This window comes from Colletes gigas, unplaced genomic scaffold (genome assembly GCF_013123115.1).
Source record: "Colletes gigas isolate AHSC1104 unplaced genomic scaffold, ASM1312311v1 Colletes_gigas_Sc00004, whole genome shotgun sequence".
Lineage (NCBI taxonomy): Eukaryota > Metazoa > Arthropoda > Insecta > Hymenoptera > Colletidae > Colletes > Colletes gigas.
The window spans coordinates 3,291,631-3,309,422 of NW_025106633.1; the positions used below are offsets into that span (position 1 = coordinate 3,291,631).

The 17,792-nt window shown below is 36.8% G+C and overlaps 5 protein-coding genes across 8 annotated transcripts; 3 read left to right on the forward strand and 2 right to left on the reverse strand.

Annotated features, from left to right (window-relative positions):
* Positions 1–1,446: 1,446 nt before the first annotated feature.
* LOC122405375 lies at positions 1,447–7,303 on the reverse strand. Its single transcript, XM_043410058.1, has 13 exons — positions 7,133–7,303; positions 6,359–6,576; positions 6,163–6,295; positions 5,132–5,280; positions 4,794–4,981; positions 3,901–4,092; positions 3,480–3,619; positions 2,804–3,088; positions 2,609–2,725; positions 2,379–2,532; positions 2,182–2,299; positions 1,786–1,973; positions 1,447–1,703 (listed from the first exon to the last, which is right to left on the reverse strand). The coding sequence occupies exons 1-13, from the start codon at positions 7,301–7,303 to the stop codon at positions 1,567–1,569; spliced, it is 2,190 nt and encodes a 729-aa protein (XP_043265993.1). The 3' UTR covers positions 1,447–1,566.
* Positions 7,304–8,176: 873 nt separating this feature from the next.
* LOC122405046 lies at positions 8,177–9,738 on the forward strand. The gene is made up of 3 exons (XM_043409518.1): positions 8,177–8,430; positions 8,509–8,834; positions 8,897–9,738. The coding sequence occupies exons 1-3, from the start codon at positions 8,427–8,429 to the stop codon at positions 9,470–9,472; spliced, it is 906 nt and encodes a 301-aa protein (XP_043265453.1). The 5' UTR covers positions 8,177–8,426; the 3' UTR covers positions 9,473–9,738.
* An 11-nt stretch (positions 9,739–9,749) lies between these two features.
* LOC122405048 lies at positions 9,750–11,037 on the reverse strand. Of its 2 annotated transcripts, none has more exons than XM_043409520.1 (4): positions 10,714–11,037; positions 10,334–10,655; positions 10,005–10,159; positions 9,750–9,934 (listed from the first exon to the last, which is right to left on the reverse strand). In XM_043409520.1, exons 2-4 carry the CDS (start codon positions 10,643–10,645, stop codon positions 9,838–9,840), a joined length of 564 nt encoding a protein of 187 aa, XP_043265455.1. In that variant the 5' UTR covers positions 10,646–10,655; positions 10,714–11,037; the 3' UTR covers positions 9,750–9,837. The 2 variants fall into 2 exon arrangements, with proteins under 2 accessions (XP_043265455.1, XP_043265454.1); XM_043409519.1 differs by having other exon boundaries at positions 10,334–10,713; positions 10,816–11,032.
* A 275-nt stretch (positions 11,038–11,312) lies between these two features.
* Positions 11,313–12,837, forward strand: LOC122405045. 2 transcript variants are annotated; one of them, XM_043409517.1, is made up of 4 exons: positions 11,313–11,417; positions 11,500–11,578; positions 11,655–11,983; positions 12,082–12,837. In XM_043409517.1, exons 2-4 carry the CDS (start codon positions 11,569–11,571, stop codon positions 12,673–12,675), a joined length of 933 nt encoding a protein of 310 aa, XP_043265452.1. In that variant the 5' UTR covers positions 11,313–11,417; positions 11,500–11,568; the 3' UTR covers positions 12,676–12,837. The 2 variants fall into 2 exon arrangements, with proteins under 2 accessions (XP_043265452.1, XP_043265451.1); XM_043409516.1 differs by having other exon boundaries at positions 11,329–11,578.
* A 1,925-nt stretch (positions 12,838–14,762) lies between these two features.
* On the forward strand, positions 14,763–17,732 carry LOC122394848. Of its 2 annotated transcripts, XM_043391998.1 has the most exons (9): positions 14,763–14,878; positions 15,210–15,399; positions 15,508–15,578; positions 15,657–16,103; positions 16,197–16,253; positions 16,346–16,414; positions 16,485–16,568; positions 16,641–16,718; positions 17,350–17,732. In XM_043391998.1, exons 2-9 carry the CDS (start codon positions 15,225–15,227, stop codon positions 17,464–17,466), a joined length of 1,098 nt encoding a protein of 365 aa, XP_043247933.1. In that variant the 5' UTR covers positions 14,763–14,878; positions 15,210–15,224; the 3' UTR covers positions 17,467–17,732. The 2 variants fall into 2 exon arrangements, with proteins under 2 accessions (XP_043247933.1, XP_043247932.1); XM_043391997.1 differs by having other exon boundaries at positions 15,210–15,578.
* The last annotated feature ends 60 nt before the right edge of the window (positions 17,733–17,792 follow it).

The window sequence follows — 17,792 nt, forward strand, 5'->3', positions numbered from 1 at the left end:
AAATTTTAAAATAGTGACAATCCTACGAAACGTTTTTACATCGATTCAAGATGTCTCGTGATTGCTCGAATCTCGTAAAGCCTCGAAGTACCTTGACGAGTCACCATCGCAATTTCAGTCACCGTCACCCACACAGTAGCAAACCGTCGACTGGTTCGCGTTATATAAGAAGAATCGAGGATCGATGATCGGGAATGAAACACGAGTCCGGCTTTCCTGGCGTTTTTATTCTGCGGTACCAACGGGGACGGGATCGAGAAGCTTTGGACGATTACAAAAGATCATCGACAGTTCTGAGACGGATAGACACTTCGCCGCCCCAACGCACAAAGAGCGTCGATCGAATCGGAGCAACGAACTCGATACGTCGACGACAAGCGACACGAGAACTCGATACACCGATAACAGTTTTTCCGATATTCGCGAATTAATCGTACTTAATTAGCCTGTATTTACGATCGATACGACTCGCGATGTTATATTTAATCGGACGTACTTAAAGATCCGGTAAATGCTTAAAAATTAAATAATTCTCCTACGGCAGTTTTACGTATTTCTAACGTATTGAAATGGAACACTTTCAAAAACTTGAACATCAGAAACGAAAACACGGACGACTTACCTCGATATTTATACCTTGATAGTTTTTTCATAAACTCGTTTATCAAGCATCGTTAACAACAGGTTTCTCAAACGGTAGACATTTATTTCTACACATTTTTAAGCAACGCGTACCGTTTTGAAAAGAAATATTAATTCGTATGATTTGATTAATATTTATAATACAACTTTTCAAACAGAATGTCTGTACAAAGTTACTTAGCGAAAATTGTTCACGCCACTGTGTAAAAAGCAACGACGAGCACCGATCGCGATCGTTCCGTCGCTGGCCGCGGAGACGAGTTACAGGTTCCGTCGCGAAAACGTCACTGTCCGGGCACGGGGTCGACGTTCAGCTGGTCTTACGTTGGCCGTTTTCATCTTGTAATGTAGATGCGTAACGTAATACGCGCGGCAAGATCGGGACGGGGCTTCCTCCCCTTGCCGGGCTTCGCAGCCGCGTAAATAGCCTGAATTCGTCCCCAAGATCCTCAGCTTTGCTGAAACAATAGACTCGTGCAACGAGTTCGCGTAATTTGTCACTGTGCCCGGTATCGATATTAAATCCTCGATAACCGCTTCTAGGTCTCCAACAGGTGTGAACATTTTATTCGAACAACGAACTCTCGATAATATTGCAAACCTTAGCGATCGTACGTTAATCTCATTACGAATTAAAAATGCGTTATCCTATTGCTTCCTCCGCCGATGTTATCGTAAAATTGTGTAATCGATGGGGCATTCGTACCGGCTGGAGGAGGCTTAGGCTTAGGTTGGAGGGTTTGATCTATGTCATCTTATGGAAATGAGTCTGGGTTGGTGTCACCTCAAGCCACATTCCCACCCATGCGACTCGCTTAAAAGGTGTCGAATTTCAATGGCAGCGTAAACCAAAGAGACGTCCAACAACTATTCTAGCCTCGTTCGGTAGTAAATATTTCTTTCTACGTTCTCATCCCAGTTTCTTCACTCCGTACAGCAGAAGATGTATCTTCTGGGGGCTCGAAGCTCCAGCCACTGTTCCTGATTCGGGACGTACATCTCCGCTGGCATGCGCTCCAACCCTGGCGATTCTGGCGAGCCGCGCTCGTTCGTCCTCCTGGCTGAACAGATAAATTAAAAGAAGAATTAATTCTTACGTATCTGCGTACTTTCTTCTCAGCCGCCCCTACTGCTGTCCCGTACTCAATCGTTTGCGCATAGAGATTGCTTCGCCAGGATGTCGCAGCAGCAACCGTCCCACGCCCTCGCAGCGTCGCAGAACTTCGTTTTTCAGAAGATGGTCCCGCACTTCCTGCGAAATTATCGGGCAACTCGTGACCCACTTCGACACGTACGCGAAGTCCGTGAGCAACTGTAGCGCGCCGTACTCGCTGTAAATATTATTGTTATCATTGTACGGACAACGAAACCACGATATATCAAACCCAAACTATTCTTACTATTTTTCTTTTATATCCCGTAAATAAATAAATTATACGAAGAGAATACAAATAATGATAATAAGCATAGGACTTCGATGGCCGCCATTTTCTATTTGGCGCTGACTTAAATAATGTTCCGTTTCTTTGAGCGATTTACCTGAATTTAAATCGATGCAGATATATGTAGTCGAGCCACGCTTCGCACATAATTCTGAGGATCATGTTCGACGTCTCGTGATCCTCGATGACTTCCAGCACCGGGAGCAGCACCTTTTCTACGAAACGCGCGCTATTAACGAATCGAACAATTGGTTTTACAAAATAACAATGCCATGATAATCCAAAATAACCTACCAAAATAAATTTCCACGTAGAGGCTAGCGGCAGTCGGGGCGACGTCGCTTCCCTTTCTCCAGTAACTCGACTTTGGAAAACACATATGAAGATTCGCCAGACTGACCACGCGACAGATTTTCGCGAGAATCTCTATGCACTCCTTGGAACACTTCTGTACAAAGAATACGAGGAAGAGTTTTAATTAAAAACGCATCGAATATTCAGAGATCCCAAAGTCTGCTACGTACCTGCAGTAAATCTACGTTAGCGTTTACTTCGGACACAATTTTCGCCCTCATTTTCGCGCAGACGTACACTTGAACGCTGACGGAGTCCGTTGACAATGTATTCGTGTGATCGGCCAGCTGAAAAGATAAAGATAAATGTTTTTAATTATGCTATTAAATTAGGAATAATATTCTTGCTGGACGAACGCGCTGCACCTTTAAATAGGAGAGCTCCTCGAGACAGTTGGCGATGTCGCCCTTGACCAGGAGGAAGAACACGTCCAACTCCCACGTGTGGGCTATGATTTTAGCCTCCTGCAAGATCCACAGCCTCACCGTGTGCACCGAGTGATCCAATCGATGGAGAACTACAATTTGTTCCGACAGCGGCAACTCCATCAACGGTGCACCGATCACCCATTCGCCCCCTGCCTCGCACTCGTTGCTCAGCCTAACGAGCAGCTGGAACAACTCGGTGAATTTCTGACCAGTGTCGCTACCCTGGAAATTGAACCTAATTTTTGTTTACATTCTGACGAACGGGGAATATTCAGGTGTTCTGCAATCACGAACGATATTGTACTAGACTGAAGTTTGTACACCCTATGATACAACAGTGTGCGCCTAGTACACCCTGTAAGGAGAGAGAGAGAGAGAGAGAGAGAGACTCTTCTACGCGTGCTAACTTCACCAATTTTTGTGGTCGAGTACAAAATGAAACGTCTGATCCGTATCGCGAAGATCAGAAGAGACAATAATTTAATTCGAGTGTTCTCGAAATAGTGTCGCGTCAACGCAATATCGGTTTACATCGAGAAATTTCGGTCCAAGAGGGTACAAGAAAAATACGATTGTCGTCTCGACAGCAGCTTCTTCTTATCTTATAACTGACCTCCGTGGACAAGGCTCTCGACTGGCACTGGAACGCCGACGTATAAGCAAGTCTGAAGAGCTGGTCCCAGGCAGTGATCGTAGCATGATAGCCGAGAGCGTCGCAGAGATTTTGCAGAGCCGGTCTCACGGTCGGTGGCACTGAAATTTTAACAAACGGACCGTCCACCGTGACCGTTTATACCCGACAGAACCTAGGGCACGAGTCTGCTGAATTTTTACTCGAATGATAAATAAAAAGTTACAAATTTTTTTATGTCAAGAACGACACAAACGATATGTGTGTTATTCAAACGCGACAACGACGAACAACTGTTCTTTAAAATAAATAACTAATAATTTCGTCATCTTAAATGTTCTATTCAGTTTTACCGAATGATAAGTAATTATATTTCTTTTTCTGGCTGAAGTTTCAAACTTACCGCGATTCTTCTGAACGAACTGACTTAGCCAGTCCTTGAGATGCTGAGCCCCGTGACTGTGATGAGTGGCGAGCGCTTCCGGGGACCACCAAAGGATCACGTGATCCAAAATGCCGGATAACGAGCCCCAGACGACCTCTTGGTAGTAAATCTTCACCTTCTTTATCGCGCTGCTTCTCAATTTCGTTTCACCTGACGCGAACGTGTATTATATACTTTTACGACTTTATCAGAAATTATTTAATTTATTTTTATTTAAAGATCAATTATTACTGGCATTCGTTTAATTTCTGCCATCGCAAGTTTATCAGGCATTCTTCTCCTGTAGTATAAGAGTTTCTTTTTAAAAGAAGAGTTCTTTTTTAATTACATCTTGAGTAATATAGACTGCAGTAGAGTACAACCTTATTAAAAGAGTCCATCGACACTTTAGGGCAGTTAGTCCTCAAAACTTATTGAAGATCATAACACAAGCCCACCCTCAATACCTCAACAATCTGTAATGTTACCCCTGGCATAGTTGTGGGATCCTGTTGATGAGAGATGAAAAGGGAAAGAAATGGACTCGTCAGGAAAACATCTTAACAAACCCTGCCTTAGATGCCGGGATATTGGGTAGTCGGTCGAGGAGCGTGTATATATAGAAACGGGAGGTTTGTCGAGCGCTTGCGAGAGGAACGGTCCCTCTGGTGGCAAGTACAGGAGGCAATGGACCCCACATAGTCAACCAAACTCTGAGAAAGTATAAAGTAATTTTCTAACTGTCCTTAAAATATTCAAAATTGCGTCCTTTCCCCTTCAAGAATATTTCTTTTAAATGTTCCTCGAAGAAGAATCGCGATAACGGTTATTATTATTTATTATTTTTGTTAGATCGCTGAATTGATCGCCACCTTTAACGGTCCTCAGCGCATCGTTGCCAAAGAGTCGCGGCGAAACGTCCTGGACGACGCTCAGCAGCCTGAGGACTTGCTCGTTCTGAGTGTTGACCAGAGTCTGGATGCTTTCGACGTTCGACATCTCCATCTCGGCCCTCGACGAGGCGCTCTCGACTGGCGGCGTTAAGTGTCTCGTGAGGGCTCTACGAATCAATTCTTTCGTGAGACGCGGGTTCGCCGCGAGACAAGAACAATACCGTCAAGAACAGAATTCGGTTTAGAAAAAAAAAAAGAAAAACAAGAAAAATCAACGCGGGCTTAAAGCGTTCGTTGGCGTTGCGGATAGGGCTAACCGGTAAATCTCGACGCTGGAATTTTCCGAAGCCTCGCCGTCGCCAGCCTCATCTGACGCTGGATCGACTCTCTCGCGTGGCTCGTAATTCGCCAGAAGACAATCGATAAGCTCGTGACAGGACTCTTCCGCCCGGTTTTTCGCCAGTATCTGGAATCCAGAGTCGGGGAAATTTTTATTCGCCGCTAACGAATAAAATTAAATGAAATTAAATTACAAACGAATCCAAAAAAAAATTGTATTCGTTATTCGTGAACAAAGTTTGCCTGACTCTCCTGGTATCGTTGGGAATCATCGTCTATTATTTTCTTTCTCAAACTTCATTTTCATTTGATATTCGAATACTCAAATATTTGAAATTTATTCCTAGCATTTGCATAGTTATAAGATATTCAAATAGTACCGGCCCTTGCGTTTTACTCGTTCTTCGTTTCCTTCGTTCCGAAAATGTCCGCCAAGAAAGCCACGTGACTCTATTCCGCTGGAAGTCTAGCGACAAGATATTGCGACAATTAAAATTCTAAACATGTAGATTCGGCGTTGAGCGGAACTGTCTCATTTTAATCTACAAATGGACGCATCTTGGAGAGTACGTTGAATTGAAAAGTTATGACTTTCGCGACGAAGCTTCGCGAGCCTTCTGCGCGTGTCTTTTAAGAAGCTCCGTCGTTACAAAAATATAGACTCCGTTTAAGAAAACACAAACCCCTATCTTCATCAGTTAATAGAAGGTAAAAAAAGAAAGAAAAAAAAAATCATCACGACGGCTCGGGAATCGAACACGGGTTCACGACGTAGAAGCTTCAGTACGTCACCAATGGACCAAAATGGCACTTCGTAATCGACTGAAATGAAAGTGTATTCAAAGTAACAATCTTCGATCATGAATATTTAAAAAATTATTAAGTATTTACCCTTAGGAGGCAAAGTTTCATTATAATCGATGACTTGAAGGATTTGCATTCTCCCTGTCAATCCCGTCGCTATTAGCAGCAACTAGAAAGCGAAATTCAGTCTCCTTTGGATATCTACCTGCAATATCCGTGTAACAGACATCTTCTTCAGCGGTTCCAACATGTACGGGCTGTCGTTGTGAAACACGTTCGTTGATGAATCCGAGACGTCGATGTCCATGTCCAAAATATCGTTATAATTATTCACCAATCTACATTCAATGGTCGAACAGAAATGAAAGGCTATGTTTCGGTAGCGGGTCGGATATACTTACCTGAAGATGATCCTGATCAGCTCCTCGTTCTTGCAGTCGACAATCTCGGTGATCAGATTGCGCGTAAACTTGGCGAGCACGTTCAGCTTCCGTTTCAACGCCGTCAGAAAATGGCGCATTTTGTACTTGTATATCGGATGCGCACTGAGGGTAACCGTGCATACCGATTTGTGCTCTTTCGTCACTTCCTCCAAATCGTTCGCTACACCTTGGTACGCCTACATTCGTGAATACAATCAACGTACAAAATTCTCATCGATCTGGCGGGAAAATATTGTAGCAAATAGCAACAGTTCAAGTTATCCTTGTTTAACCCTTTGTTGCATAGTGTTGTACACGTACAACGTCTGTCAACTTAACGCTTAAATCATTGACACGCTGTATAATCTTTGTTAGCGTCAACGTCTTTTTGAAAATGTCCGGGATTCCCAAATATCGATATTCTTGGAAGCAACACTTTGTGTTATTAATACAAATATTCCTGTGTAATAAGATACATATTTTAAGGAACACGATGCTAAACATCGTTGATGATTTTACATTTTTGAAAACATTACCGTAATCGACAAAACGAATAACGAATCTTGGGAATCCCGAAATTCCCGCCATTCTGTTACTAGTAAAAGGAAGCATGCTGTTCCAACGAATAAAATCTCCAACGTATCTATGGCAGCGCCACGCGAAACGGGCTAACTATGACGATCGAATACTCGCGGATGATAATGAGAAACTAAACCGCCCCTCGAACGTGGCCGTGGGAAGTTAGTTTCGCACCTCCAGATCACAAGCCTGTGCGTCTGTAATGTTCTGGATGATTAAGGCTATGCGTTCCACGAGGTTGCCCATTCTCTCGTTAAGCGTCGAGGACTCGACGAACCATTTCACCAGGTCGCCACCAGGAAGCGGCAGCCACTTGCTGATATTTGCTCTGTAATTAGTATCCATGTGGCGGCGGACCTCCAAGCTTCTGGTCACGATCGAATCGAATTTCACTCGATCATCGTATTTACCGCCAACCTTTTATTTTCTGGCAATGCTCGAGTCCACTTCTATAAAAATACGCAACCTTGCACGCGAGAATTTCGCTACTGAATCACGAATTTAATAAAACTCAACCGTGCATTACTCTTACATTACTAATAAATTACTCTTCATAATCTTCGCCGTCTACGCATTCTCTTTACTTATCGTACCACGTTCTTCCTAACGTTGACCTAATCTCTCATTCTTCCTACAATACATCGTACCTAGGAAATTCATTCTATAAGGAAAGCTTTGGAACGAATTAACCACTCGAGTTGAAAACTTACTGTACTTTGTTCAATAAGATCGACATTCGTTTGTGCCCGTCAAGTTCTGAAACAGCTGTATCGCAAAGATACCGTTCGTCGATTCGTGAAATCTTTGACCGTAAAATTTTCGAAACGTGTGTTAAACTGGATTGTCAATCGGACAACACTCGCGAGAATAACATTTGTCGATGAAAAAGTAAACTGTTACAATTCGAGTGGCGTTGCTACGGAGACGCCTAACGCATGGCTGTTTATTTATCATACTCCCGTGCAACGCAAACTCGTAATACGTCATGGCAGTTACGTAATTTTCCCAATCATGAAAAATTCTAATAAAATGACTGCAGGCGTACCAATGCATCATCTGCAATTACTTTCATGCCTTATCAAGTTTGTCAGACCTGGCAAATATTTTCTTTAGTGATTCACACTTCATTCGTATCGACAGAGTGTCGCGAGTTTTCGAGTACAAATGTTGTCATAGTTAATTCTAAAATCTGTTGACTTCTTACGAGATAGGGAATTTTTACTGATAATATATAATTATTAATATTCAATTATTTTTTTATTAACTTTGTGCAGTCATATATTCGATCGTTTTAGTATAATTTAAGAAACTACACAACTAATCTTGTGTAGTTATGATGTACAAATATCGTTGAGAGGTGAAGGTTTCATGCCCTGATATAAGACCGAATCAGTGTAGATAAATATATTTTGATACAGTAATTGACATTGAGAAACATATTTAACGGCTATAAAATAAGAAACGAAAAATGGGTAAACATTTGTTTTAACAATTAAAGAAAACATTTTCCTATGTTTATTCTCTTTCAATAAAATTTTCCATTCTTATAGGCAACTCATACAGTGAGAAAAGTGAAAAAAAGAAAGCAAAACAGACTATTCTACCACGGCCATTTATGTCACAAGATGATTTTTTCAGAAGGTGGATCATATGGAAAAAACAATTCATAGAGTTTAGCAAGAGTGACTGTGGAGATAATCTATTGAATATAATGGGCCCGGTTGGACTAAATATTTATGCCACATTTAAGTTTGATTCTGCAAATGAGAGAAAGAATGTGGATGTATTACTTAAAAAGTTTGAGGAGTATTATATGTTTTCAGGAAAAAAATGGGAGCCTCATGAAAATATTTACAAATACATAAATGACTTGCAGGTAGGTATAACAAACTTGATATTTCATTGCACAAAATTGATTCACTTAATCTTATTTTCCAGTACATATTGATGGGAAAATGTATTGAAAATAGAGAAGAATTAATAAAACGGAAAATTTTAACAGAAATTGACAAACGTCAATTTACCAATGCTGCCAGTACGGTATTGCCAACATTCACATTTCCATCTTGCTTTAAGAATTTGACACTGATAGAAATCGCATTTATTTGGACATTGTACAATAGTAATTCTGCAAATAGTTGCAGCAAATGTGGCCATATACATATTTCTAACAACTATTGTCCAGCACAAGGAAAACAATGTTCAAAGTGTAATCAATGGAATCATTATACTAGAAGGTGCCCATTGCTGTTTATTATGAATTGTTTATATTGTGGAGGTGCTCATTTAAAAAGACAATGTCCTGCTTTTAATGAAACTTGTACCAAGTGCCAAAAATCAGGCCATTTTTCATGGAAATGTCAAGGCTTTCAAATTAAATGTCGCTATTGCGGTTTAAAGCACACCAGAAATAGATCACTATGTCCGGCACAAAATACTATTTGTAACTACTGCAAATCTGTGGGACATTTTCCCACATTCTGCAAGAACAGATCTCACTCCCAAAAATATTGATACATCATGGAAGTACTGTATTAAACTGGATTTTATAATGGTTTTATATTATATTATTATTGCACATTAAAGCATTAGATAATATATGTCCTTAGTTAAGGATGATAAAACATTCTTTGCCTAATTTTATTACACTAGTCCCCTAAAATGGTTCGGACCTATAAAGAAACGTGTGCAAAAGATGGGCTTGATATGATAATGGGAAAGGGAGCCACAGCAGGATCCTAAAATTTTGTATAAAAAATCTCATAATCGCAATCATATATACTGTATTACTTATATTTTAATTGTTAAATTACAAGCAATATTCATTATTTGACACATTCACATAAAAAGTTTATCGTGTATTTGAAACAATATATATTTTATAAAGTTGTCTCATTGACTAAACGTTTCTTTTCCTCTTTCATTTTATCCCACTGTGATCGCAACATATTGTTTTGTCCTTGAGTACGGTAATATCTACGTAAAATAAAGGTAAGCAAACACTTAATTCGACATACATGTTAAATAATAATAACATATTATTTACCGCCGATATTCTGAACGTGCAGTTGCAATTAATGGGATCATTAATTTCCATGTGCCACTGACATCGTTTATTGGTACTAAGTGACTAGTTTCTAGTACAACTACTGAGTTTTCAATCCTTAAACTTCCATATACTTTAAACACGGTATACTTTTCCTGACAAAATAATGCAATATAAAACCGAATAGTAATATTAAATCGAATGAACGTTGCACTGAATCATAACGTTTACACTTTTACATTCGTCGTTTTTAAAAATTAAACTATTGAACTACATTTTGTTCATACAAATGTATAAAGGACCAGTAATACTTAAGAAACGTTTCTTACCCATATCGCACAATATGTATTATCTGGATTTTTAGTATATAAATCCGTGATACTTAAGTTTTTGAAACTGACAGGAAATTCTGAATTATTTCCCGGCGTTAAAGATAAAAGGGCAGCATAGAATTCAGTTTTCGGAACGAGTTCTCCCAAAGTTTGTATCGTTTTAATACCATTTTCCTCGTAATCCTCGAAAGAAAGGTGTATAGGAATATCCTCTACTAATATAGGAACATGCGGAATATCACTATACAACAGATTATTACGTGTTCCTACCGATACTTTCCAATTGTCAACCTGATGCACTCCACTCATTTTATATATCCTGCATTCAAAATTGAAATACAAAAATACTTATCCACTTCCATCGTTTTGTTACTAACCTAACACCGTCATAGTGTCCTAATAAATACTTCTCCCTCCATTGAATAAATCAACGAAAAATTATTTAAGACTAGAACTACCGAATGATCAAAATAACCTACTCGTAATTTCTAATAAAAATTGTAAAAAATTTACTCGGCTAGATTTTTGAAAATTTATCGTAGTTTTTTTTAAGAGAATGAATAAACATTTATTTCCATTACACTATACATTTCTTCAAGTATCTATTGTTTTAATTTCTTTGGTACTGGCACAAATACGCCATAGTTGCTGGTAGTTCTAGCGTTAAAGCAACAAAAATTTTGGCAATACTTGAAAGTTTACAAAGTTGCTTTTTTACTCTAGAAATACATTTTTCCCCCATTAAAACTTGTTCGTATGCTTTCAAGCACAAAGCAAAGAGAATCAACCGTTCAATTTGCTGAATTGGGATTTCAACTTAAATCCGTTTATAAAATTGTGTTACTAAAATCGCCAACAAATTTTTTTTACTTATTAGCTTTATACCCCAAATTGATAATCGGCTAGGAAATAAATTCGAACCAATTTTAAATACGATGCAATTTTATGAACAACGTAGTTTAAATGCTGAGTCACCCTCATTTGTTATATCAAAACGAGATTCCTAAGTGATACGCACTTAAAAGGATATAGTATGTATCAGTAAGCTTTTACGTGTTAAATCGTTTCATTTCAAATATACGTACGTATACCTTTGCGTTTTATCAAAACAAATGATAAGATCATATCGAGTACATATTATATATAAGTAATAACTTCTTTAGTTCATTGTTAATTGTACAACACTATTTAGTGGAATTGTTAAGCACGGGAAACAAATTTCACGTACGATAATGAATACGGGTAATACGTGTGGTTTTTTCTTTAGATATATATGTACAGATTTTACGGAATATATTATGTTGGCAATGTATTAAAGGTGAAAATGCAACAAATGAAATCAAACCACCAGCACCATTGAATGCAGATGGGGACCTAGGTAAAAATTGGTGTAACTGGAAGAGTGATTTCATAAAATTTATGAAAGTAGAAGATCCCACAGAATCTTACAAAGACAGATGGGGAACTTTTCTTTTGATGTTTATTGGCCCTATAGGACAAAATGCTTACAAAGAAATGTCTTGTGACAGAACATTTGATAAAGAGAATTTTGATGCTTTACTTAAAAAATTAGATTTGCATTTCATTTTTAGGACTACAGAAAAACTATGCAAAGGAAACATCAGCGAATATGTTAACAATTTGATGGTACAATATTAAAAATTCATAAAACTGTTGCTATAAAAGATTCATTTACAAGTAGTATTATATCAATTGAAAAATAATACAAATTTATAATGTTGTAGGAAATTGCAAAATTGAGTAATTACAGCGATGTGCAAAGTATTGTTAAAGAAAAAATTATCAGTGACATTATAGAGCAAAAATCTGATGAAGATTTTCAAAAGTTTTTACAATCATTGAATTTGAGCGAAATTATTTCTGAATGGATGTCAATACAGAATTTCACAACTCAAACAAACAACAAGAATAATCATGAACAAAATGTTATTGCCAAAAAACGTCTTGTGAACAATTTAATTGAATGTGTCAGATGTGGAACACAACATACACGCAATCAATGCCCAGCGCATGGAAAACAATGTAATAACTGTAAGAAATATAATCATCTTACAGAGAAGTGCAAATCTATGACATACATTAAACAATGTCTCAAGTGTGGAACTGGACATAAACCAATTGAATGTCCTGCTTTTGGTTATGTGTGCACTAAATGCGGTAAAAGTAATCATTATTCATGGAAGTGTCAAGTTCCTATGGTAAGGAATTGCTCTAGATGCGGTACGGATCATGTTATGTCTTTGTGTCCTGCGCAAGGGAAAGTGTGTCCCCGATGTGAAAAGCCTAATCATTTAGAAACTAAATGTAAAAAAAAATAAATATAAATAAAACCAACGTTTATTATCTCAATACATTAAAGTCATAAAGACATATTGTATTATTACACTATAACAAGAATAAAGACGGTGATAACAATTTGTACAGAAAAGTAAGTGTTTTTTTTTTAATAGATGTCTGCAAACCAAAGTTCACATTTCATGTTAAATTCACTAAGTGAGGGAAAAACCATAAAGTCCCACTCTCCCTTCACCTCGCGTATACGATTATACGCGACAAAAAACTATCTCTTTTATTATTGCAAACTGAGATATTATTTTCGCAGTAAAAGATATATCATCTTCTTGAAAGTAATTTATCTTTGTCATAGTAAGGATAACTTATTGAAAGTAAAACATATTGCAAATCAAGCCACTACATAATTGAAATATCGTAAAGCTTCCAACAGTTCTTATTTCGTAATATTCACCATCTAGATAACACACCAGAACTATCTTGATCTGCTTGATCATCAAACTGGACATTTCCCGTATTTCAAAATATTCAATTGATCTATTAAATATATTTTATTTCTAAATAATTGAATAAGAGCACAAATATAGCATGATCAGTGGCGGATATTTTTGACCATATTCGAGAGTTTTGTTAATATTTTCATAAAAGATATAAATAAATAATTTCGTTTTGATGACATTTGTTCTGGAGATTTCCAAGAATATATATATGTATATTCGTGGTAATTCACTACTAACACCTGATGGATACGAGTCGACACTGTTGCGTGACCACGCGAACGTAGCCCCAGAAATATAATAATCGATAGGTAAATTAGGAGCGAAATTCAAAAGCGGATGGTTATGCGTGATTGAGAGAATATTGTTAAGGATGCGCGATGCTGGTGGCACGCGTGGGAAAGATCTTGGGTAGAGCTCGAAAACAGGAAGAGGACACCAATTAGCAGACCCCGAAACGAATCGCGAGTTTCTTGTAAGTCACGTAACCTCTTGAAAAGGCCTTGTCCTTTTGTTAGTCTTAGGAGCGTCGATCGACTCCAGAAATGTTGGCAACGCTAAGGAAGTCATAAATTTCCTTCAAGGGTTGTTCTCTCGATCCTCGGAGCAGAGCCTATTTTCTCTTCCCACGTAGGCACCCCGCTGTGTAACGGAAAAGCGCGACTCCACCGAGTTCCCACCACCACCCGAAGACGGAGGGAAAGTTAGACGCCGATTCGCGGGGGCGTGCGTGCATCGGAAGGACGGCCTACCGCTTGGATCTGATGCGTCCTTCACCCTGATTGGACTACGAGGATCTATGGGAGGACTAGGAGGATTTGGCCAACGACTTCGGCGAGGACCTCGGAGGTGACTTCGAAACGCTACGATTTTTCTTATGTCATTGCGTCTCTAACCGGCCTTCGGACCAGTAGAATAAAGTACGAAGTTACCTAACGAAAGAGTTCTCTTGTCTAGTTTTATTAAATTCCCACACTCCGACAAGCAGAGCGGTTCTGCGCTCCACGGGCACCAACCCGCGTTCTTATCTCAAATTCCCCGCTAAAATACGCGACAACACAAGATGAGGCAAAAACCCCAAATAAATGAAGACGTTTTCAATACGAGAATACCGAAGTGATTCTCGATACGTAACATTGCGAAAATTTGTATTGACCTTTGTAATAAGAAATTGAAATCAAAAATACATGCTGTTTAAAAATTATGAAATGTTTTCTGTATTTACAAATAATAAAAATTGAATAAATGTGATACTACTTCTTCACATTGTACGTCTAAGTTGATTTAACTAACCCTTTCTATATGAACACGAAATATTTACTTTTTCTAATTCGCTGGATAAAATGTTTTATCCACTTTCTAAATGAAAGGTAATTCCTAATACATCTTGTACTTGGTCGAAAAATTTTACCTGCCCTATAGAATAAGGGATCCTAAAATTGGTAACATTGTACCGAAAGGACACTTGAATTGGGGATTCCAACATCAAAGTTCTGATAGAAGTGTTACCCTCTATATATAACAATTCTGTGGCATACGTTACGGTCAAAATTTGTCCAATCATGTCTCAGCATACATACGTATATATATATATATATACTACGTAAAGAATGAGTGGGGAATACCCAATATACGCAGTAGTACTTAGCCATGGAGTGTTATTAAAAGCGAAAAGTTAAACAGTCTGTTATCAACGATAGTCTTGAAGAGTCTTCGATACTTCTCGTTCCAAGTATGTATATATATATATATTAATTGAATTCATATAACGTGAAAAATGAATAATTTGCTGCTTAAATAAAACCAATATACAATATTCAAAAATTTTCATAAAAGCGCATATTTAATCATACATTACGTCTCACAAAAAAGTTACAATGGAAGATAAACTGTCAGAAAATGTTCTTCGCCATTAATAGTACCATCGAGAATTTCTAACAAATTAAAAAAGTCTGAAGATTTTACATACGAAAAAACAATCACTTATTATCTTTGTATATGTTTCGCACGGTAATCAAATGCGATAAGTGGAAGAAGATAAATTCTTTTCATTGCTGTTGCAGTAAACCGTTGTAAAAATGGAACCATATGTACGACCTCCCGAGCCTTTGTCTGCAAATGGTGATATGGCTGAAAATTGGCAAAGATGGAAAAAAGATTTTCTTACATATTTGAAAGTCAGTGATTACGAAAAAAAATCGAAAGACGTACAAGCTTATCTTTTAAGACAACACATAGGAGAAGTTGGCCAAAGTAAGATTAGCAAAATGCTTAAGAAGAATTCAAATGACTTGGATAATATTGATACACTATTAAAGATGCTTGATAATGTCTTTAATGGTCCTAAAAATGATGTTGTAGAACGATATAACTTTTTTACCACATCTTGGACAAAAAATGTATCAATTGAGGCTCATATTAATTACTTAAAGGTAAGTCATTTTTGAGAATTTATATATATATTTTTCTTAAATTAATGTATTATTATGTCATTTATTTTCTTTATTTAGAAAAAGGCAACAACTTGTAATTTTGGAACTATGGCAAACAGTTTAATCAGAGACAAAATAATTGCCAATATTAAAGATAAAAATCTTCTGAAAAAGTTATTCGAAACAAAGAATCTTGATTTATTAAAATTGGTGTCAATTTATAATGAACATATAAAGGCTGTACAAGAAAAAAAAGAATCTTCTACAAAAGACATTGCCAATGTTGAAAATGTCAAAGGTGTTGTAAATAGTAATGATATTAATGCAAAAGTGATTACAAAAAATCAGCCACCATCAAATACAGAAAATAAAAGAAATTGTTCAAAATGTAATCAGAAGCATGCTATTAAATCTTGCCCTGCTTGGGGATGGAGATGTGCAAAGTGTGGGGATCGTAATCATTTCCCTGTTTGTTGTACAAATGTTACTGCACATAATTTACAGAAAGAAACAAATAAGAATAATGTAAATTTTTTTACTTTTTTACATGAAAAATATTAACATTGTCCTTTTGTTTTATGTTTTCTACAATTAACATTTTGTTTTCATTAATTCCAGATAACTCCACATAATCAACACAATCCAAATTCGTTTCCACAAAGACAACAAGTGGTTGTAAGATAATTATAAAAGATATAAATATATTATATTATTTTAATTAGTGTCTCAACTATTTACATAAACTTTTGTTACTTTTTTCATAATAGCATCCTCTCATGCAAAATAACAATATGAGAGTACCTTCACCATATCAGTACAACAATGGACCAAACATGGTATTGTATTCTGTGATTCTATTCTTAAAAATAGGTTAATACAATTAATTAAAAAGATGCTTTATTTCAGATTCCTAGTGCTTCATCATTTCCTCATACTAACTCAGTATATCCAAATTTCAATACTGTAATGAATGCCGGTCAAACGCCAGTGGTATGATTAGAAATTATATTCTCAAATTAGTAAAAACTAATAGAGCGATAATATTTTTAACATTTTCTATAGGGTTTACAGCAATGGCAGTATGAAAATCCGACACCTTTGAAATCAAATGAATCCTTTCAGAAAAATGCACCAATGCAGGTAAGTGGTATCCTGTACTGTTATACAGGATGAATCATTTAATTTTATCACATTAAATCATCCATCTCTTAAATCGATTATTGTGCACAAAATGTTTTCATACAAAGGTCGCATTATATCGAGAGGGAGTATGTAATATATGTATCGCTTTTTTTTAGAGATATCAGTCATTTTCGATTATCTAAATTAAATGTCTATCTTTTTATTCCATCATTCAAAGGAGAATCAAGTTTTGTATAGGAATATATTAAAGTACATGTGCTCTATGTAAGTTAATATTTATTGAGACATTAATAAACAGCTTTAACGTTACAAACATTTCAAGGAATAGAAGGTTAGGTTATGGCGCACAATGTCGAGATCATTGTGTGCGAGTATCAACATACTCGAGAAAATGTGAGATTACATAAGTACATACGTTCCGTTACTATCGTTTCAGCAGGGTTATAATTGTTATAATAAGGAAAATGGGGTTCATAAACACCGATATGATGCAACATTTGTATAAAAACATTTTTTATATAATCGTTGATTTAAGAACTGTTTAAGATGGTACAGTTAGGTGGTTCATCATGTATAGCTAATGAATCGTAACATTTGATTAAATAAAATTCTTTATTCTTTAAACAAGCACCTTCCAAGTGCACCTACAGAAAAGCAAATAACAACAAATATAAAAACGACAACACATAATAAACCAGTTAATGGTAAAAATAAAGAACCACCAAATAATTGTGTGATATCATAGAGGTATATTATGTTGACACCAGTGGTATGGGGATGCAGTATGTATTACAGAACGTTTTCACTTCGATAAAGTGAAAGTAAAATATCGGTATTTTGAAGCAGACAATATTAAAAGTCAATTCAAATCCAAAATTGGAATCGATCAGTAATATATATTACATTTATAAGAAAAGAGTATTACATGTTATGTAAATTTGTTTTTGACGAATAAAATTATTTTTACGAAGTGTATAAGTATAGACCTAATAGCAATAAAGAAACAGAATTTATTTTTATAGAAATAATTATGTATTATGCATAACAGTAAATAAATTTTAATTATGATAC